This window comes from Macaca nemestrina, chromosome 18 (assembly GCF_043159975.1).
Source record: "Macaca nemestrina isolate mMacNem1 chromosome 18, mMacNem.hap1, whole genome shotgun sequence".
Taxonomy (NCBI): Eukaryota; Metazoa; Chordata; class Mammalia; order Primates; family Cercopithecidae; genus Macaca; species Macaca nemestrina.
This window is the reverse complement of record NC_092142.1, coordinates 11,267,750-11,289,730: the sequence shown is the minus strand read 5'-3', so window position 1 is coordinate 11,289,730 and position 21,981 is coordinate 11,267,750. Positions and strand designations below refer to the sequence as shown.

At 49.9% G+C, this 21,981-nt stretch overlaps 1 protein-coding gene across 8 annotated transcripts in view; it reads right to left on the bottom strand.

Moving 5' to 3' along the window:
* The window catches only part of LOC105467776 (class II major histocompatibility complex transactivator), a 65,379-nt gene that overhangs the window by 4,338 nt on the left and 39,060 nt on the right, over positions 1-21,981 (bottom strand). For 7 of the 8 annotated variants that reach the window (XM_071084114.1, XM_011717482.3, XM_071084117.1 and 4 more), the window contains 12 exons: positions 21,629-21,772; positions 20,538-20,702; positions 19,615-19,683; positions 16,285-17,935; positions 15,247-15,405; positions 13,862-13,933; positions 8,361-8,441; positions 7,557-7,649; positions 5,421-5,507; positions 1,613-1,696; positions 1,373-1,456; positions 540-637 (listed from right to left, as the gene is read on the bottom strand). In XM_071084114.1, coding sequence (XP_070940215.1) covers positions 562-637; positions 1,373-1,456; positions 1,613-1,696; positions 5,421-5,507; positions 7,557-7,649; positions 8,361-8,441; positions 13,862-13,933; positions 15,247-15,405; positions 16,285-17,935; positions 19,615-19,683; positions 20,538-20,702; positions 21,629-21,772 — 2,765 coding nt within the window. In that variant the 3' untranslated portion in view covers positions 540-561. The remainder of the gene's footprint in view (positions 1-539; positions 638-1,372; positions 1,457-1,612; positions 1,697-5,420; positions 5,508-7,556; positions 7,650-8,360; positions 8,442-13,861; positions 13,934-15,246; positions 15,406-16,284; positions 17,936-19,614; positions 19,684-20,537; positions 20,703-21,628; positions 21,773-21,981) is intronic. The other variant, XM_071084115.1, reaches the window with a different exon arrangement.

Sequence of the window (21,981 nt, the reverse complement as noted above, 5' to 3'; positions counted from 1 at the left end):
GGAGGAGACAGGAGAGGGGGTTGGACACTCTAGGAGGGGCAGCTTGACACCTGGGAAGGGTGCTATCAAGATGGGGAATGGGAGGGGCAGTGGGAATGGAGGCGTATGTGCAGCCCAGTGCGGGGAGCACTGCGATGGGGGACAGCAATCTTCATAGTGAGGGGCAGGAAACTTGTCAAGCAAGTTCATCTGAAGACAAACCCGGAGCATCAGGGCAGCCACCAAGCCAAAACAGCAGCTGGGAAGGCTTGGAGTCCCCAAAGGAAGCTCTTCTAAGCACTGAAGCTCGGGGATGTGGATGGCCAACTTTCCTGTCCCCTGGTCTCTAAGCCTGACTGCAGGGATCAAGCTCGCAAAGCCTGGATGACAGCTCCACCGAGCCCAGGGTGGAGATGGGGGGATGTCTCTGATGATGTGATCGTCCAAGGGTGGTGGCCTAGCCCCACCTGTGTCCCACCTGCGTTTTATGAATGCCACGTTCACAAGGACACTGTCCCCAACCCCCTGTGGCTCTCCCCTCCCCAGCCCACCCTGGTTACCCTGTCCAGAGCACAGCTGGGATCATCTCAGGCTGATCCGTGAATCCTGTTGTTGCAGGTGTTCCTGGACACTGAATGGGATGGTGGGCGTCCACATCCTGCAAGGGGGAAAGGGACACAGCCAGGTTAGAGGACAGAGGGTGGTCTGGGGCTCTAATGACAGCTGCCTCCAAATCCCTCCTTCCACCCAGCCTAGAACCTTGGGTACTTTTCCCCTGGCAAGATACAGACCGGTGTGGGTCATGGGGAAAAGTAGAAGCCTAGGAGGCCCGAGATTCCTTTATGGTTCTGCAGCTGACTTGCTGTGTGACCCCAGAAGGTTAGTTAACTGCTCTGTGCTTTATTTTCCTCATCTGTAAAATGGGTCTCGTAAGACCCACCCTGTGTGTCTTAGAAGGTACGAGTGATTATGGAGATAAAAGTGCTTTGAAAGAATATAAAGTAACCACTATTGGACATCATGGTGACTTAATAAAAGATAAACTTGAACCATATGAAATTGCCAATTTTACAGGTCAAAAATGGGTGGATGTCAGCAATTTCATATGGTTCGGCCTAATATAGCATTTATGGAGCATTTTGGTGTGCCAGCTACTATTGTTATAAGAGCTTTGTAGGGCTTGATTAGTTTAAGCCTCACAAAACCTCTTGGGTGGATATTATTACCATCCCCACTTTACAGATGAAGAAGCTGAGGCCAGAGGGGGCAGTGTCTGCTCACTTAGGGTTGCAGATTGGTGAAGGGAAGAGCGTGATTTGAGCTCTGGGGTGACACTGGGCCACACGCCTGGGGAGTGAGTTGTTCTCCACCCACCAGGTTTGCCTGGACTTACGCCAGCGTCTCCACGTGAGGACACTTCCGAAGGCTGGCAGCGAGCTGCTGGGCCCCGGCAGCCGTGAACTTGTTGTACTGAACGCTGGCAAGAGAAACTCACTTGGGGCCTGACCCTTAGGACTCCCCAGCTCCAGACCAAGGCCACCCACACACCCAGCCCTTCCAGGACACCCAGGGAGAGACCCTCAGTGTCCCCCACCCGGGCTGAGCCACCCACCGCCCAGACTCCCACACTCACTCCATCACCCGGAGGGACACCATGTCCGGAAGCACACGAGCCAGGCTCTCAGCTCCCATGTCGCAGATGCAATTATTGTACAAGCTGTCAGAAACAGAAGGGAAGGGATTGGAGGCCCGTACATGGTCAGCCTTCCAGAAGCCACCACCCCTAGGTTCCAGAAAGAGCCTGGTCCCACCATCCCTGGGGGAAGGGACTAATATTTATTGCATAACAGAGCCTGGCATTGTGCCAAGTACTTACATAGACCGTTAGGATGGTTCCCATTTTCCAGATATGAAAATAGAGGCTAGGAATGAATAAGTGACTTGCCCAGAGTTTCTTTCCCCAGGTCCCACTAGTCCTCTTGTCCAGGGCTGTGGTGATTGCTTCTAGGGTCTCAGTGTCCCCTGCAGCCTGGAGGTCAGCCCCGTTGGAGTCACCGCCTACTGGGATTACTGCCCCATTTTAAAGACAGGCAAACCAAGGCCCAGAGAGTTGAGGCCATTTCTCTGTGGTCAAACAGTGAGCCCAGGAAAACAGCAGGACTAAAAGGAAGTCATTTCTTGCCTTACTGTGTGGAAACTCCCAGGAGAATGACTTCCCAAGTTCAAATCCCAGCTATGCCTCTTACTGCCTGTGTGACCTTGGGCAAGCTACTCAACTCTTCTGAGACTCAGTTTGCCCATCTGTGAAATGGGCATGATTGAGTCATTGTGGGGAGGAGTAAATGAATCAATGCTGGCATAACGTTTAGAATATGCCTTGGTGCCTAGAATAAACTAAATGTTAGCTATGGTTCTGACTACCTCACAGGAACATTGGTGAGGGTCACATGAGTCAACATAGAGGGCATGACCAGCACTGGGGGCAGGAAGAGGAAAAGCCAGTTAAGGGCCAGCTCGAGTTTCTGTGGCGTATTCACAACCAGCATTAGTAGCAGTGAAAATAGCATGATGAGTGTCATTGATGCCAACTTCGGCTGTTTACGCAACACCAAGCAGCCTTTTAACAGGCCAGGTGCTGCTGTGGGTATGATTTCAGGGCCATGACTTTGCCATGATTCAGCCTCAGAGCTGCCTTGCAGGGCCGCATATAAAAGCAGCAGATGCGGTGGCTCATGGCTATAATCCCAGCACTTTGGGAGGCCAAGGTGGGTGGATCACCTAAGGTCAGGAGTTTGAGACCAGCCTGACCAACATGGCGAAACCCCATCTTTAATAAAAATACAAAATTAGCTGAGCGTGGTGGCACATGCCTGTAATCCCAGCTACTCAGGAGGCTGAGGCAGGAGAATTGCTTGAACCCGGGAGGCGGAGGTTGCAGTGAACTGAGATCACGCCATTGCACTCCAGCCTGGGCAACAAGAGCGAAACTCTGTCTTGAAAAAAAAGAAAAAAAAAAAAAGCAGCGGATTTACACTGCTGCCAAGTGGATTCAGGCTAAATCAACTCATATCACAGGTCGGCCGCTACCAGTGCAGAAACTAGATGGGGGTTTTGCAATCTCTGAACCCTGGAGACCCTTCCTCCACCCCACAGGGAGAGTAATCTGACCTTATTTCATCGATGCCAAGACATGTATGTCACCATTTGAATGTCATTGAGATCAGGATGTGTCTTATAACCAATAGCGTGTCACAACTTGCATTTTGGCCTAATGCTGGGGTCTTACAATGGATGGCCTCTCAGATTCCATGAAATATGATGTTTCTTAAAGTGTAAATCAGTCCGGGCATGGTGGGTCACACCCGTAATCCCACCATTTTGGGAGACTGAGGTGGGTGGATCGCTTGGGCCCAGGATTTCAAGACCAGTCTGGGCCACATGGCGAAACCCTGTCTCTACTGAAAACACAAACATAGCCTGATGTGGTGGCAGGCGTCTGTAATCCCAGCTACTCGGGAGGCTGAGGCATGAGAATCACTTGAACCCAAGAGGCAGAGCTTGCAGTGAGCAGAGATCATGGCAGTGAGCCGAGATCATGCCACTGCACCTTAGCCTGGGCGAAAGAGTGAGACTTGGTCTCAAAAAAAAAAAAAAAAGAAAAGAAAAAAGAAAAAGAAAAAGAAAAGAAAAAAAGAAACAAAAGTATAAATCAGATCAAGTGTCACCTTCACAGGCCCACCTGCTTTTCCATTCACACTGAAAAAACTGCAAATGCCTCTTGTGACCCACAAGGGCCTCCCTGTGTGACCTGGATTCCCCTGACCTCCCCTACTTCCACCATTGCCCAGCCTCTATCCCTCATTCACTACACACAGCCACAGTGGCCCTTCTGACCCTCAAAACCCAGCCCCTTTTCCCACTTAGGGCCTTTGCACCTGCTGTTCTTTCTTCCTAGAGTCCTTTTCCCCTAGAGCGTCCCACAGAAGAATCATCTCCCCAGAGGTCCTGTACCCTCCTGGGCCTTGTTAGTTTCCTTCCCAGCATGAATCACTGTTTTACAATATTTTATTTATGTAGGTGCTTAATTCTTACTATGCAAAGAAACTCAAAAGCAAGAACCACATCTCTCTGGTTCATGCTTGTATCTCTAGTTTTTAGCACAACTATGAACCAGACAGATTCTATTTCTGCCTTTGACTTTCTTTGCATAGCAAGAAGTAAGCACCTACATAAATAAAATATTGTAAAACAGTGATTCAGGCTGGGAAGAAACTAACAAGTCTCAGGAGGGTACAGGACCCAGCTACTTGGGAGGCTGAGGTGGGAGGTTCGCTTGAGTCTAGGCAGTTGAGGTTGTAGTGAGCCATGATTGCACCACTGCACTCTAACCTGGGTGAGACCCCATCTCCAAGTAAGTAAGTAAGTAAGTAAGTAAATAAATAAATAAATAAATAAATAAATAAATAAAGTGGCCGGGCATAATGGCTCACGCCTGTAATCCTAGCACTCACTTTGGGAGGCCAAGGCGGGTGGATCACCTGAGATCAGGAGTTTGAGACCAGCCTGGCTAACATGGTGAAACCCCGTCTCTACTAAAAATATAAAAACTAGCTGGGCGTGGTGGTGGGCACCTATAATCCCAGCTACTAGGAACACTGAGGCAGGAGAATCGCTTGAACCTGGGGGCAGAGGCTGCAGTGAGCTGAGATCATGCCACTTCACTCCAGCCTGGGTGACAGAGCAAGACTCGTCTCAAAAAAAAATAAATAAATAAAAATTAAAAATTAAACAAATAATAAGGGACCAAATGCCATCTTTCCTGGGAATCTGACTCTGTCCTCAGTAAGTGCAGAGCTCTGGTGAAGAGGAGAGAAGTTTCTCCCAGTCTGGCGAGTGAGAAGAGCTGGTAATGCTGAGTTGGATGACTGGGGCTCTGGTCCAAGCCCAGTCCTCTCATTATCTCTGCGACCACACCAGGGCCTGGCTGGAAGTCACTCAAAAGCAAGAGGTGCTATGCCAAGGCCTACCAGAAGGTGGCAGTGAAAGCACTGACCGGCATGTGAGTGACAAGGCGGGCAAAAGCTGCCCGTGCTGGTTAGCCTTCCAGAAGCCACCACCCCTAGGTTCCAGAAAAAGCCTGGTCCGGCCATCTCTCGGGGGAAAAGGACCAATATTTACTGCACGACAGAACCTGGCATTGTGCCAAGTACCTACATAGCCCATTAGGATGGTTCCCATTTTCCAGGTAAGAAAACGGGGGCTAGGAATCAATAAGTGGCTTGCCCAGTGCTTCTTTCCCCAGGTCCGGCTGATCCTTTTGTTCAGGGCTGTGGTAATTGCTTCTAGTGTCTCAGTGTCCCCTGCCGCCAGCATGACGTGAGTTCCCTGTGCTCCTCAGCCCCCCAGCTCAGCACCTGACCGGTAGCCGGGACCCCACTTACCTTAGCCTGAGCAGGGATGCAGCGAGTGAAGGCAGGCCCTCAGCAAGTTTGTAGGCACCCAGATCAGTGATGCTGTTTTGGGACAGGCTGCGGGGACACAGTGAGGGGGAGGGCTCAGGACCAAACTTGCACGCCTCCCTTTGACCTCAAGGAGAGTTGTGGGTCATAGGCTGTGAATGGCGCTGTTGACAGACTTAAGCTACCTCTTGGTAAATAAGAGGATACTGTTGGGTCCTGTGGCCAAGTGGAGGGCAGGAGTGAGGAGGTGGATGGGAGGGAGAGCGCACCCTCCTGCCCCCACCTGTCCTATGATTCTACAAGATCCCCTCTTTTCACTCTGTGCCACTTTTCAGCACTATAATGAAATGTGTTGGCATTATTTGTTTAATGGCTGTGTAATCCTTTCTGCTGGGTTGTGGGCTTCATATGGAGCAGGGCTGTGTCTGTTTTGCTCATTACTGTATCCCTGTGCCTAAAGCACTGCCAGGCACATAGTAGGTGCTCAATAAATACTTAAGTGGGGTGGCAGGTAAGAAAGGGAGGGAGGGAAGGACTAAGGAGAAGAAATCTAGCTTACAGTGTTACCTAGGATACTAGAAATTACTGGAGAAGTCCCAGGGTCCTACAATTAAGGAAATTGCTAAGGAAATTCCGGTAAATTCTTTGGCCATCCCAAGACCTTGATAGTGACGGGGAGTGTGGGAAGATTTTGATATCCTCTAGGTTCAGTAAAAAATCATGTTGAACTGGGCATGGTGGCTCATGCCTGTAATCCCAGCATTTTGGGAGGCTGAAGCAGGCAGATCACTTGAGGTCAGGAGTTCAAGACCAGTCTGGCCAACCTGGTGAAACCTCATCTCTACTAAAAATACAAAAGTTAGTTGGGTGTGGTGGTGTATGCCTGTAATTCCAGCTACTTGGGAGGTTAAGGTGGGAGAATTGCTTGAACCCAGGAAGTGAAGTTTGCAATAAACTGAGATCATACCACTACACTCAAGCCTGGGCTACACAGCAAGACTCCATCACCAAAAAAAAAAAAAAAAAAAAAAAATCACATTGACCCAGGCACAGTGACTCATGCCTGCAATCCCAGTACTTTGGGAGGCAGAGGCAGGATGGCTTGAGCTCAGAAGTTCAAGACCAGCCTGGGCAATGTGGCGAAACCATGTCTCTTCAAAAAAATACAAAAATTAGCCGGATGTGATGTTATGCACCTGTCCCAGCTACTCAGAAGGCTGAGGTGGGAGGATTGTTTGAGCCTAGGAGATTGAGACTGCAGTGAGCCATAATTACACCACTGCATTCCACCTTGGGTGACAGAGCGAGACCTTGTCCAAAAAAAGAGAAAAAATCACACTGATCCTCCTGTATCTTATCCATCTCCAACTTCCCAGAGCCCAGAACAGTTTTTAAAAAGTTTTACTGTTTTGATAATAATGCTTTATTCATAAATCCTAATCTGTCTCTCCTATTTCACCCCCAGTATAATTTTCTGTCACCGAACATTATTTTCACTGCTGTACACTTCATAATTACTGACTTGTTTACTTGTTCATTATGTCTCCTCACTAGAATTTAAGATTCCTGAGGTCAGGGGATTTATTTGTTCTGTTTCAAGCTGGGTCTCCAGGGCAGGGCCTAGAAAAGTGTCTGCACATAGTAGGTCCTCCTTAAGTATTTGTAAATTGATAAATGGTTGGGTAATTAAATAAAGAAATGATTGAGTGAGGGGTTGGATGAGTGAGTAAAGAAATGACTGAATGAGTGAATGAATGAATCATTGAATGGAAGGATGAATGGCTGATTGAATAGGTGAGTGAGTGAATGAATCATTGAATGGAAGGATGAATGGCTGATTGAATAGGTGAGTGAGTGAATGAATGAATTAATGGATGAATCCACTGGGGCTGTGCATGGTAGCTCACACCTATAATCCCAGCACTTTGGGAACCTGAGGTGAGAGGATTTCTTAAGGCCAGGAGTTCAAGGCTGTAGAGCTATGATCATACCACTATATTCCAGCCTGGGTGACAGAGCGAACCCTTGTCTAAAAAAACAAATTTAAATTAATTTTTAAAAAGTCAGCTGGACTTTGGGGGCCAGATTCAGCAGGAAGGGCAGGCCCAGCTCACTCACTTGAGAGTTTCCAGGGACTTCAGCTGGGGGAAGGTGGCTGAGAGCTGCGAGACACCCTCGTCCCCGATCTTGTTCTCACTCAGCGCATCCAGGCTGCAGGTGGAATCAGATGGGGGCCATCAGCTAGCGTCCAGGGGGCCATCTGACCCTTCCCATCCCAGTGTGGGCCTCCTCAGCCCTGGTACCTGCCCTTCCCGCCTCCCAGCTCTAATACACCATAGGCAGCCAGCATACTCCTGAGCTTTTCAGACCAGGACTTCATCACCTGGAGGCTCTAACCAGCCAGCCAGGGGACAAAGTAACTTGTGATGGACTCAAATCCCTGTTTAGCTTCTTAGGACCCCCCTGAGGCTTTGCAACTTCCTTAACCTTCATCGTAAAGTAGGACTATGCTCCCCAACCCCTCTCCAGCTGAATTGCTGAGAGCAGCAAATGAGGTTGTGAGGAAAAGAGTTTCAAAGGTCACAAAATGATCTACAACTTTTTTTATTTTGGGGATTCCCATCTGCTGTGGAGTCATCTCATCACTCATGTGCCAGCCATGTTGAGGATGCAGTAGGTGGAAGAGAGAAAAAAATGGGACAAAGTGAGGGCTTTCCTCTCTGCATGTGCCTTGGGGGCAGGATTTGGGGTTGTCAAAACCCAGAGGTTGCTGGACACTGTAACATGCACCTGTGGTCCCAGCTACTCAGGAGGCTGAGGCAGGAGGACCACATGAGCCCAGGAATTCGAGGCTGCAGTGAGCTATGATCACAGCTCTGCATCCAGATGTTGAGAGGAAGGGGTCCCAGAGTCTATACTCACTCCAGATGCTGCAGGGAGGAAAAGGCCGTGAGGATCCGCACCAGTTTGGGGAAAGCCTGGGGGCCTGAGATGGGGCCCAGCCTAGGAGGCAAAGAGCAAGGGTAAGACTTCCAGTCACAGTCACAGCCCCTCATTCAGCCCCAGGGTGGGATAGAGACAAGGCACAGAAGTCAGGTCCTGTCTGAGGCCCCTCCTCTTCCCTTCCACCACAGCCTCTTAGGTCCCTGCAATCCTTCCATATAGGACCCCAATCTTTTCTGCTTGGGGTAGATTTCACAGCCCCCCATAACAGGCCAGCTGAGACTGGGAACAGTGGTTCATGTCTGTAATCCCAGCATTTTGAGAGGCCAAGGTAAGAGGACCGCTTGAGCCCAGGAGTTAGAGACCAGCTTGGGCAACATAGCGAGACTCTGTCTCTACAAAAAATACAATAATTAGCCGAGTGTGGTGGTGTGTCCTGTGGTCCCAGCTTCTTAGAAGGATCGCTTGGGCCCAGGAGGTGAAGGAAGCAGTGAGCCATGATCACACCACTGCATTCCAGCCTGGGTAAGAGTGAGACCCTGTCTCAAAAAAAAAAAAAAAAAAAGAAAAAGAGGTAAGTTGGACTCTCAGCTTGGGGCTCCCCAACTTTTGTCTCTAAGTAGGGAGCCAGTTCTTACTCTTCCCAACATCCACGGATACCCTTCTCCCTCCCCAGCCTGCGGAAGGAGTCCTCAAATGCCAGCTGAGGACCACTGCCAATGGTAAACCAGGTGGTTGACTAATATACGTTTGCATTTTAATAACAAAAGGAACCATTTGTTGAGCATTTATTATAAGCCAGGGACATGCTAGGCCCTTCCCTTGGCCTAGATCTCATTTACTCCTCAAGACTCTGAGCTACAGGCTCTTCTTACCTCCATTTCACATATAGGGAAACTGAGACACTGGGAGATCAAATAGCTCTTTGGGTCACACAGCCTGGATCAACATTTAGACCAGACTTCAAGGAGATGAGAAAAATAAGGACAATGAAGGGCCGTTTAGTTTAAAAATATGGTTAAATGCATTCCATATAAAAAGCTGTCTTTTATTCTGCAATTATGTCCTTTGAACTTTTTCAATATTAAAATGATCGTTCTTTGGTAAAATTATGGTGCCAGCAGTGGGTATTTTGTTACTCGTTTGTTTGAATGAGCATCCTTGATAAAAATTTAAAAACAGTAACCGCACACGGTCACTCAAATTCGTTCTGAAATGTTCTCGGTCTCTGAAATCCTGAAGTCTGAGAACCACTGGCCTCAGCAAAAGGCCACAGGATCAGGGTTTGACTTCAGGATCTGGCATTTGGCTCCCTGCTAAGGGTCTTGGCAAATCCCTTCACCCCTGAGTCTCGGTCTCCTCAAATATTTCACCCCAATCTTATGGGGTTCTTGGATTAAGGAATTCATTGTTAAGTATTGACCGCTTGCCTGTTATGTGCCAGGACCGGGGGGGATGTTGTGGGCCAAACAGATGAAAATCCCTGCCTTCTGGGTGCTGACATTCCAGTGGGGAAGACAGACAGGTAATCAAAGACATTGGAAAGCAAGCTGATGTCTGAGATAATGAATCACATAGAAATGTACAGTGCTGAGGGGGATGGAGTTTTATTTTTAACCGTGAGGGCGATGGAGTTTTATTTATTTATTTATTTATTTTTGAGATAGGGTCCCACTCTGTCGCCCAGGCTGGAGTGCAGTGGCACAATCTCAGCTCACTGCAACCTCTGCCTCCCGGTTTCAAGTGATTCTCTTGCGTCAGCCTCCCAAGTAGCTGTGACTACAGGCACCTGCCACCATGCCCAGCTAATTTTTTTTTTTTTTTTTTTTTAGTAGAGATGGTATTTCTCTATGTTGGCCAGGCTGGTCTCAAACTTCTGGCCTTGTGATCCACCCATCTCGGCCTCCCAAAGTGCTGGGATTACAGGCATAAGCCACTGCACCTGGCCGGAGTTTTATTTTTAACTGTGAGGGTCAGAAAAGGCCTCACTGAGGCCGGGCGTGGTGACTCATGCGTGTAATCCCAGCACTTTGGGAGGCCGAGGCAGGGGGGATCACAAGGTCAGGAGATTGAGACCATCCTGGCCAACATAGTGAAATACCGTTTCTACCAAAAATACAAAAAATTAGTCAGGCGTGGTGGCAGGCACCTGTAGTCCCAGCTACTCGGGAGGCTGAGGCAGGAGAATCACTTGAACTTGGGAGGCGGAGGTTGCAGTGAGTCGAGATTGTGCCACTGTACTCCAGCGTGGGTGACAGAGTGAGACTCCATCAAAAAAAAAAAAAAAGAAGGAAGGAAGGAAGGGAAGGAAGGGAAGGAAGGAAAGGAAGAAAAGGAAGGAAAGAAGGGAGAGAGAGAGAAGGAAGGAAGGAAGGAAGGGTGTGAGGGAGGGAAGGAGGGAAGGAGGGAGGGAGGGAGGAAAGAAAAGAAAAGAAAAGAAAGGAAAGGAAAAGAAAAGAAAAGAAAAGAAAAGAAAAAGAAAAGAAAAGAAAAGAAAAGAAATGAAATGAAAAGAAAAGAAAAGAAAAGAAAAGAAACGGCCTCACTGACTAAAAACCAGAGGAGGTGAAGGCGTGAGCGATGCAAATATCTGGGGAGAACCGTTCCAGGTAGAGGGCGCAGCTGGTGTAAAGACCTGGAGACAGAAGCATGCCTAGGAGGGTGACAGCCGGCAAGGAGGCCCTGTGGCTGGAATGGAGAGAGCACCAAGCGAGTGTAGGAGGTAAGGGTGAACATGTGAGTGGGGACTGAATTGGGGAAGGACTTTGTGTACAAGTGGAGTTTCTGTAGGGTTTTGAGTGGTTGAGCACCCTGATTTGACAGACAAATGAGGTCTACAGGGTGCCAGGCACAGTAGATGTGAGAGAAAATGCCAGAAATAGTCTTCCTTCCTTCCTTCCTTCCTTCCTCAGAACCTCCTCAGGGGATTCCGGGCTCCAGGTGGCTGGTCACCGGGCCCTAGGCTGTTCCACCCCATGGCCGCTATTCCCCAGAGTGCAGTTCTGATCTTGAACTAGGGGCTTTTTCTGTTGAAAATAATTTAAGCCAGAAAGGGCCCTCAGTTATTGTTTTCAGACATTTCCCCTTTTCAGCATCGTTTTTACCTCTGGACAATTTTAGCACCTTGTCTCTGTTCAAAACAAGAGACGCTGGCTTTTTTCTGGTGCACAGGGGAACAGTGATCAGGGAGAGCTGACAACTTGTGGGTGACCAGCTGGGGGACCATGGGCAAGTCACTTGACCTCACCAGGCCTCAGTCTCCTCATCTGTAAAATGGGGAAGATGATGACTATCTGTCTCCCACAGTAGCTCGTGAGATTAATGAGACTATATAAAAAATGCACTGAATTATAGGCCAGGCGTGGTCGTTCACACCTGTCATCCCAGCACTTTAGAAGGCTGGCCAACATGGGGAAAGCCCGTCTCTACTAGAAATACAAAAATTAGCCAGGCATGGTGGTGTGCACCTGTAATCCCAGCTACTCAGGAGGCTGAGGCAGGAGAATCGCTTGAACCAGGAGGTGGAGATTGCAGTGAGCCGAGATCACACCACTGTATTCTAGCCTGGGTGACAGAGCAAGACCCCATCTCCACAAAAAAAAGGAAAAAAAAAATGCACTGAATATACCACAGGCATTTAACAATTCCTTCCTAATCATTAGATGATCTAGACCCCTACCAAGGAACAAACATTCATTTAGCTTTTTCTGTGGAAGGAACTTAGGGCCAGGCTGACCTGACTTTTATGACTTTGGATAAACTGTGTAAAGTCTCTTGTTCTCAGTGTTGCCATTTGTACAATGGGGGATGATGATAATGCCTCTAGAGGAGGGTCGCCTGAGATAATTGAGATGGAGGGTGAGTTGCAAATTTAAAAGCCTGTTCTAGCCAGGTGCGGGGGCTCACACCTATAATCCTAGCACTTTGGGAGGCTGAGGTGGGAGGATTGCTTGACTCCAGGAGTTCGAGACCAGTCTGGGCAACATGGTGAAACCCTCTCTCTACAAAAAATACAAAAATTAGCCAGTCAGGGTGGGGCATGCCTATAGTCCCAGTTACTAGGGAGGCTGAGGTGGGAGGATCACTTGAGCCCAGGGAGGTTGAGGCTGTGGTGAGCTGTGACTGCGCCACTGCCCTCCAGCCTGAGGGACAGAGTAAGACTCTGCCTCAAGAAAGAAAAGAAAAGAAAAGAAAAGAAAAGAAAAGAAAAGAAAAGAAAAGAAAAGAAAAGGGAAGAGAAGGGAAGGGAAGGAAGGAAAGAGAAAGGAAAGAAAGGAAAGAAAAGAAAGAAAGGAAGGAAGGAAGGAAGGAAGAAAGAAAGAAAGAGAAAGAAAGAAAGAGAAAGAAAGAAAGAAAGAAAGAAAGAAAAAGAAAGAAAGGAAGAAGGAAAGAAAGAAAGAAACAAAGAGGAAGGAAGAAAGAAAAAGAGGGGGGAAAGGAGGGAGGGAAGGAAGGAAGGAAGGGAGGAAAGGAAATGAAGGGAAAAGGAAAGAAAGAAAGAGAGAGAGAGAGAGAAAGAAAGAAAGAAAGAAAGAAAGAAAGAAAGAAGCTATGTTCTGACAGATCGAAATATAATAATTATTGTGCTTTCTTGGGGCCCTTGTGTGGTGGACTGCCCCTCCTCAGTGACCCAGATACAACTGGACTCCCTAGAGCCCTGCCTAGGTCTCCATTTCTGTCACCCCAGCAGCACTGTCTAGGATGTTGGCCCCCAGCCCTGGCCGCACATAGAGTGACCAACTGTCCCAGTTTGCCTGGGACTGAGGGACTTCTTGGGATGCAAGACTTTCAGTTCCCCAAACAGGATAGTCCCAGGCAAGCAGGGTTGCTTTTTCATCCTAGCTGCACTTCAAAAGCTCCTGGGAATCCTTGAAACTCAGGGAAAGATTCTCCCCAGGGAGGCCATCCCTTGGCTGTGGAAGTAAACAAGCTCAGGCACAAGAGGCATTGTGCAGCTCCTGGCCACAGGAGGGAAAAGAACTCTATAGTCAGTGGCATCCTCCTGCGGAAGGTTGGGGACACACTGGGCCTTTTCTGATCCCTGGCCAAATTACAATTCCAGGAAAGCCTTTCTTACTCCCCTCTCCCCACTCAGCTCATTCCTTATCCTCACTGAAGCTTCAGTGCAGATATCACCTCCTCCAGGAAGTCCCCCTGACCTCCTCCAGAGGGGAGTTGATTAGACTGTCAGCTCATTGAGGACAGCAGCCTCAGTCATTCAAGTGCTCAATATGTCTGTTGAATGAGTGATGGGAATGACCGTGTTAACCAGCAAATGGGTCCATTAGCTTCAAATGCCAGAACCTCCAGCATTTGCCCAGACTGGCCACTTTCCAGCTACTGGAAGCTGTTTCCAAAGTGGTGGGCAAGAGGGTGCGAATGACCCTGGAGATCCATCTCGATTCATATCGTACAAACCCAGCTAATGCTTCAGGGGAAACCTTGCGCAGACCCACGAGACAATCCACCCCTTTGCTTACGCAAACTCCAGTTTCTTTAGGTCCCGAACAGCAGGGAGTTCCCCAGCTGTGTCTTCCGAGGAACTTCTTGTCCTGGAGAGAACAGGCAATGTTAGGGAGAACAGGCATTGCTGTTGCTGAGCCCTTACCCATAGGTCCATGATGGCTGCCCCAGTGCCCCAAATTCCCCAGGGGGATTGCTTTCCTTGGGGCAATTGCTGTCCCCCTCTTAAAAAAAAAAGATCTGTCTGGATGCGATGCCTCATGACTGTAGTCCCAGCACTTTGGGAGGCTGAGGCAGGAGGATCGCTTGAGGCCAAGAGTTCAAGACCAGCCTGGGCAACATAGCAAGATCCCTGTGTCTACAAAAACTTAAAAAATCATCTGGTGTGATGACATGCACCTATAATCCCAGCTACTTGGGAGGCTGAGGCAGGAGGATCGCTTGAGCTCAGGAGTTCCAAAGGTGCACTAAGCTATGATTGCACTGCTGTACTCTAGTCTGGTACACAGAGCAAGACCCTGTCTCTAAGAAATAATAAAAATAAAAATAAAAGATCTCAGGACTGTACCTTTCATGGAAATGAGCCTCAGATTAGGCACTTACCAGTACCTATCCCAGACAGCACTTAAGAGGTGCTCAAACAACATGTGACGAAGGAATGAATGAAAGACAGTTTACTTGTTCTGTAATCCAGTTTTGTCTGCCTTCTGGACCTTAGCTCTGCCATCTATAAATTCGGGACAACAGTTGTCCTAAATACCTCAAAGGGTGGCAGTAGGTGTCACTTCTGTTACTAGATGCACAAGGCATCCTTGTTAACTCCTAGAAGGGGAGAGGTTCTCCATGGCTTTACCTAAGACTTGGACACATGATAGCAGGTTTTTTTTTTTTTTTTTGAGACGGAGTCTTGCTCTGTCACCCAGGCTGGAGTGCAGTGGCCGGATCTCAGCTCACTGCAAGCTCCGCCTCCCGGGTTTACGCCGTTCTCCTGCCTCAGCCTCCCGAGTAGCTGGGACTACAGGCGCCCGCCACCTCGCCCGGCTAGTTTTTTTTTGTATTTTTTAGTAGAGACGGGGTTTCACCGTGTTAGCCGGGATCGTCTCTCGATCTCCTGGCCTCGTGATCCGCCCGTCTCGGCCTCCCAAAGTGCTGGGATTACAGGCTTGAGCCACCGCGCCCGGCCGATAGCAGGTTTTGAATGCAGCAAAATTTTCAATTCTGGAGGCTCCGCCTGGGCAGTGAGTGCAGTGAGAGACTCTGGCTGGCCAATGCCCAGAAAGAGGGCATGGGGTGTCCCAGAGGACAGGGGGCACTGCAAATGCCCATGACAAACTTGAGAATGGGTCCTACATGTCCTCAACCTGCATGGTGTGAACCACCTCCCATCCGCCTCTCCCCTCACCTCTGAGTCTGCACAAGCTTTCCCAGGTCTTCCACATCCTTCAGGGACTTGGCTTTGAAAGGTTCAATGGTGAACTTCTCCTCTGCTGCCTGAAGTAGCTCAGTCTCCCCATGCTGCCGCAGGGACTCCCACAGCGCCACCGTGTCACTCAAGGCAGCCCTGTGGAGGGAGGGCCTCAGACCCAGGCACGGTGACCAGGCTAGACCTTAGTGGAAGGGCAGCTCCATGAAGGGTCCTCCTACCTATTAAAATACTTTCTTTCCTTAGCTCAACCTCTACCTTTCCCAGAAAGCCTTCCATGACCACTCCAGCCTTTGTTGATTCCTACTTTCTCACAACTTGCACGGTGGTTTTCTTTCACTTTTTGCTTCGGCTACCAGGAAGCTCACTGCCAAATTATTGGCACAATTATGTAGGACCTTGCAGCTTGGGTAAAGTATGTTTAGCGGGGAATGTGGAAGGAATCCTCTGGAGATTAAGCAGAAATGCTCAAGCAGATTGCAGACCAACTTAATGAAACCAAATTGAGGAATTTAGACTTCATCGTGACAGTGGTGGAGTGTCCCTGAAGGATTGTAAGCAGGGATGGGATACAATCAGATTCAAGTTCTGAGAAGATTGGTCTGGTTGCTGAATATAAAATGGAGCGGAAGAGGAGAGAATGGAGGCAGAGAGTCCAAGGGAAGGCCATGGCTTTACTCTTAGCATAAGAAAACAGTGGCTTGCTCAGGGGGTGGAAAGAATAAAACAAATTTGAGCCCAGGCCAGTCTCAGATTCTAGACATATCCCAGTGACTGGCACATGGCAGGCCTTCAAATATTGATTGGGAGAATGCCACTGCCTCTCACTTGCTGTGTGGCAAGTGGCCGCCCCTCTCTGAGCCTCAACATCCTCATCTTAAAAATGGAGAGAATCCATTCTGCCCCACCCGGCTGCCCTGAGTACTAAAAGAGACCCCACAGAGCACTGGGCTTGGCACCAGGACCACAGTTAATGCCCAACACAAGGATGCCTCTTCCCCTGACCCCTCGCCCCACCTGAAATGGGTGACACAGCTGAGTCCCACGAGGCTCCCCAATCCAGAGGGGTCAATGCCAGTGCTGCGGAGGTCCAGGGTGAAGTCTTGGCCTGCAGCCTCCAAGGCCTTGCCCAATACATGTGCATCGGGAGGTGTAAGACGGGTGCCCAGAAAAGAGAGGCGGGCAGGGAGCTCCTGCACCACGTGCTGCCAAATTCCAGCCTCCTCAGCCTCGTGGGCACAGTGCAGCAGCTCCAGCAGCTGCCGCGCCCGCAGTGTGCCCGGCTGCAGCCGCTTCAAGTACCTTGCTAGCACCTTCTGCTTCCTGTCCGCGAAGGCAGTCGCCGATGGCCCGACTAGGGCTCCCAGGCAGCGGGCGCGAGGCTGGAAGATCAGCCCAGTCAGAAAGCGTGGCACGCCCTCCAGCCAGTTGTCATAGGGCCTCTTCTTCCTTGGGGTCAATGCTAGATACTGCGGGAGCTCCTTGTCCTTGATTTCACCACTCAGAGCCAGCCACAGGGCCCCCAGGAAGCATTGCAGGAGGAAGCTGGGGAAGGCCAGCTCGGACTCTGTGGCCCCTGGGGGGTGTTGCACTAAGCCTTTGGCCATCGCCCAGGTCCTCACGTCTGCAGATGGGAACTGGTTCTCCTGTAGGGTACTTTGGTGTCTGCGGCCCAGCTCCCAGGCCAACTTGGCCAGCTCTGCCAGGGCCCCCGGGGGGCCATTGAGGGCTGCACGGCCCAGCAGGCCGACATAGAGTCCCGTGAGTGTGGAGGGCAGCTCAGCGTCCTCCCCAAGCTCCAGTAGGGCCTCTGAGAGCTGGCACACTGCCTGGCACAAAGTGGGGCTATGGCTGTGACTGAGAAGAAATGGCCGGTCCCGGAGGAGCGCCAGGGCTCTGTCTTGGTGCTCGGTCATCCCTGAGCACTCAAAGTAGCGCATCACATAGGCCTGGGCCTGCTCCATGGAGAACCCGGACAGCTCAAACAGGGCGTCGGCCTTGCTCAGGCTCTGGACCAGGCGACCCCGGGGCCGGGCTGTGAGGAGGAGGGTGCAACCTCGGAGCAGCTTCTTCTGGAAAAGGCCAGCTAGCAGTCCCCGGAGGGAGCAGGGCTCGGCCAGTGCCGGGCCGCATGTGCTGTGCAGGAAGCCGTCTTGCGCTTCCAGCTCCTCAAAGGCGTCTAGGATGAGCAGAATGCGGTCAGGTCTCTTCACGATGTGGCTGAAAACTTCATCGGCTGCCACGAGTGGCCGTGGGCCCAGGGAGAAGAGCAGGTCCTGCAGGCGGTAGACATCCCCCGGGCGGTTCAAGCAGTGGCAGGGGACAGAGAAGACAAAGTCGTATTGGGGAAGCCGGCCACAAGCCCAGGCCCGGCTCACTGCCCCAGCCCAATAGCTCTTGCCCTGACCAGCTTTGCCCAGCATAGCAATCACTTGTGTGTCACGTGGCCTCCGGTGCTCCTTGGCAGCCAGCAGCCCCTCAGCCAGGCCTCCTTGGGCCAGCTGCCGTTCTGCCCAGTCTGGGGTGGCCAGTTCCCGCTCCAGGCTCTTGCTGCTGCTTCTCTCCAGCCTGGCCTGCACCAGATCCACCTCCATCAGGATGCCATCGGGGCCTGTGGGCTCGGCCCGATACGTGTCCTGCAGTGAGCGGTAGAACTGCTCCACCGACTCTGCAAAGGCCAGGGGCATGTCAGGGTAGGGGTATGCAAGAGGCAGGGCCAGGGCCAGCCACCACAAGGCCAGCACTGCCACCATGATTTGCAGCTGTTCCCCACACAGTTTTTGTTTGTTTGTTTGTTTTGTTTTGCTTTGAGACAGGGTCTGGCTTTGTTGCCCAGGCTAGAATGCAGTGGTGTGATCATAGCTCACTGCAGCCTCAACCTCCTGGGCTCAAGCGATCCTCCCGACTGCACCTCCCAAGTAGCTGGGACCACAGACATGTGACATCATGTCCAGATAATTTTTTTGTAGAGATGGGTTCTCACTATGTTGCCCAGGCTGGAGTGCAATGGCACAATCATGGCCCACCGCAGACTCAACCTTGCAGGCTCAAGCAATCTTCCCACCTCAGTCTTCTGAGTAGCTGGGACTAAAGGCGCCCACTGCCATGCCTGGCTAATTTTTCTTTTTTGTTTTTTGTAGAGCTAAGTTCTTACTATTTTGCCCAGGCTGGTCTTGAACTCCTGGGCTCAAGCAATCCTTCTGCCTTGGCCTCCCAAGGTGCTGGAATTATAGGTGTGAGCCACCACATCTGGCCCCCATACTGTCTTCATCAACTGCTTCATTCAGTCACCCACTCATTCATTAGTTCACTCATTTCCACATCCATTCATTCACTCATCCTTTCTCTTGTTTATCTGTCCACTCCTTTTAGACCTTTTCTCTCTCTCTTTTTTTTTTTCTGAGATGGATCTTGCTCTATCGCCCAGGCTGGAGTGCAGAGGCACAATCTCAGCTCACGGCAACCTCCACCTCCTGGGTTTAAGCAATTCTCCTGCCTCGGCCTCCCAAGTAGCTGGGATTACAGGCACCCACCACCACGTCCAGCTAATTTTTGTATTTTTAATAGAGACGGGGTTTCACTATGTTGGCCGGGCTGGTCTCGAACTCCTGACCTCAGGTGATCCACCTGCCTTGGCCTCCCAAAGTGCTGGGATTACAGGTGTAAGCCACGATGCCCGGCCACCTTTTCTCATTCCTTCATTTACTCACTAAACTTTTTCTTCTCTTGATCACTACCAACTCACCATGGGGAGGTCATGGGAGGGAGTGTTAGGAGTTAAGACAGTGGAGTCCACGTGTCTGGGTTCAAATCCCAGCTCTACCATTTGGAGCAATTCTGAGCATGTTATACATCCCACCATGCCTCAGTAGCCTCATCTGGAAAATGGGGATGATATTGGGATTGTGTGACACTTTAATGATTTAATATACCTAACATGCTTAGACCAGTATGTGAGAGTAAGTATTTTGTAATTTAGCAATTCTCCTATTCACTGGTTTATTCCTACTTTCCATTGCTCCCATCCTCATCAACTTCTCACTTCATCCACTCGCTCACTCCATCATTCACTTGCCCCTCATTCATTCTCTCAGCCTGAAAATGAGATGTTAACACCCAGTGCAGGCTTATTGGAGGGCAATAAATATTATTTAAGGGAGTGGTGGAGTGAATGGTGAAATGACGGCATCATCAAATAAGTGAATGAATGAACGAATGAATAAATAAATAAATGAGTGTGTGAGCCAACAAAGAAGGGATTGAATAAACATCAAGTGAATGAGTGATGTGAAGCCAGATTTGGGCTTCCATCTCCAGCACCCAGGGCAGAGATCCCGCACCACTCACCAGGCCATTTTGGAAGCTTGTTGGAGACCTCTCCAGCTGCCTGGCGTTGGGTGGGGGACGTCTTGTGCTCTGGAGATGGAGAAGCAGGTACCAGATTTAGGGTGAGGGTTACCCCTGGGGACTCCCCTCCCTCTGGGCCACTTAGTCCTTACAGCCTTCGTGGGCTGAGTTTCCCAAGTTGGAGGTTATAATATTATCGGCCTGAAGCTGTATCTAACTCAAAGGTGTCTTTCTTTGGCCAACTGTACTTTAAAAAATTTCACCTATGTTTAAAAAAAAAAAATCACAATATCAGGTGGGGTGCAGTGGCTCACGCCTGTAATCCTAGCACTTTGGGAGGCCAAGGCAGGTGGATCACTTGAGATCAGGAGTTCAAGACCTGCCTGGCCAACATGGTAAAATTTGTCTCTGCTGAAATTACAAAAATTAGCCAGGTGTGGTGGTGCACACCTGTAATCCCAGCTGCTCCAGAGGCTGAGGCAGGAGAATCGCTTGAACCTGTAGGGTGGAGGTTGCAGTGAGCTGAGATTGCACCACTGCACTCTAGCCTGGGCAACAGAGTGAGACTCCATCTCAACAATAAACAAATAAATAATAAAATTAAAATAAAAAAATCACAATATCTATGTAAAAATCAGGGTTTTCAGCTTCAAAAGGCCTGGCCACATTGTCTGGCTTTTCTGCTGGGTAACAAGCAGCTGAAGGCTGATGGCTGTATTTGGATGGGATGTGGATTCTCTGGCTGTCCCCTCCCCCACAACCATGCCTCCAGTCCCCAGAGACCCTCCCTGTCCTGACTGACCCCTAAACATGACCTGCTGTCCCTACAGGCAGCTTTGCTTGTGGATCTTATCCAAGACAATTCCTTCCCCAGGGCCTTGATCCTGCTTCTAGTACATCTCACAGGCCCTGAGGGTTCTTACCTGTCACGTTTGCTCGGGAGATCAGGGCAGGTTCAGGCATGCTGGGCAGGTCAGTGGCTGATGGAGCGAAGGGGCTGGTGGAGCCTGGTCGGTCTGGAGATGACGGGAGGCCATGGACAGTGAGTCCACTGGGAGGGGGTACTTGGCTGGCCTGGGGCACCTCACCTACATTGGGGGTAGAGAGGGATGTGAGAACAACCAGGTATTGATTCCAGAAACGCACTTGGGTCACCCCTACTCCAAACTGGGCTGTGGAGCTCACGAAGTCTGGAGAGAAGAGAGGAGAACTTCCAAAGGAAGATATTTCAGGACAGAGCTGAGGAAAGAGCTCTGGATTTACATCTAGCTCCTGGAACCTTGCTTTTCCAATCTGTGAAATGGGCGCAATTAGCTCATTAGGAGCTTAGGGCAGGTACTACTATTTCACTGTTCCTGCTGTGTGGTAAGTGCTCATTTTCCTAGATATCAGGAACTGCTTCTCTGCTTCTGAGATACCAGTGCATTATACTGAAACTGTCATACAACCATGAACGGATGCTCTGGACTTGAGTGGAAGCATCCTCCTGGCCTCATCCCTAAAAGCCCAAACACACCTTCCCTGGGACAATTCACAAGCCCTCAGTGTGGTGGGTCAGTAGGGATCATTTTACTGATTAGGAAACAAGACAAATCAGAGAAAGCTATGCAAGGATGCACACCAAACTATTCACATCAGCATACTAAAAGAGTGAAACAGTGAATTCTTGTAAACATCACTTATCATTAGCTTATTAATGCACATGTATTGATGTCACAATTTAAAAACAAAAACATTAAATAAAAAATAAGGAAAAACTAAGGGTCAGAAGGGGAAAGCAACATATAGAAGGCCATACAATCACTCTTGGTCATGCACCCAGACCGCCTCAGAAATCTCTGCCCCTCTGCTTTGATTTTTGGGAAATGGGGACAGAGAAAGTTGTGCTGGGGAGGGAGGATCATGAGAAGGTGCTAAGGCACCACTGCCAAGTATGTGGAGTATGGGGAGGATGAGGTCAGGGAGTAGTCAGGTAGGAGGGAGAGGTGGTCGGAGAGCCAGGCCCTGCACTCACCGTGGTAGATGAATATACTGGAGACCCCTGTTCCAGTCCCAGAGATTTGCCAGAGCCCCTGGGGCACAGTGGAGACGGTGGGGACAAACTGGATGGGTCCCTCAGGGAGATTCAGGCAGCTCAATGAGGAACTGGAGGAAGGCACTGCAAGAGACAAAGGCAGTGAGGTGGGATCTTGCATAGCACCTGTATTTGTGATTCTGCTTTTGCTTATTTGATTAATGTCTGACTTCCCTAAAGGGCCCTAATTTCCCTAAGAGCAGTAGCTGTTTCTGTCCTGCCCTGATGGCATTCTTAGCACCTAGCAGAGCAGCTGGCACAGAGAAGGAGCTCCATGAAGAACTGATGAATGA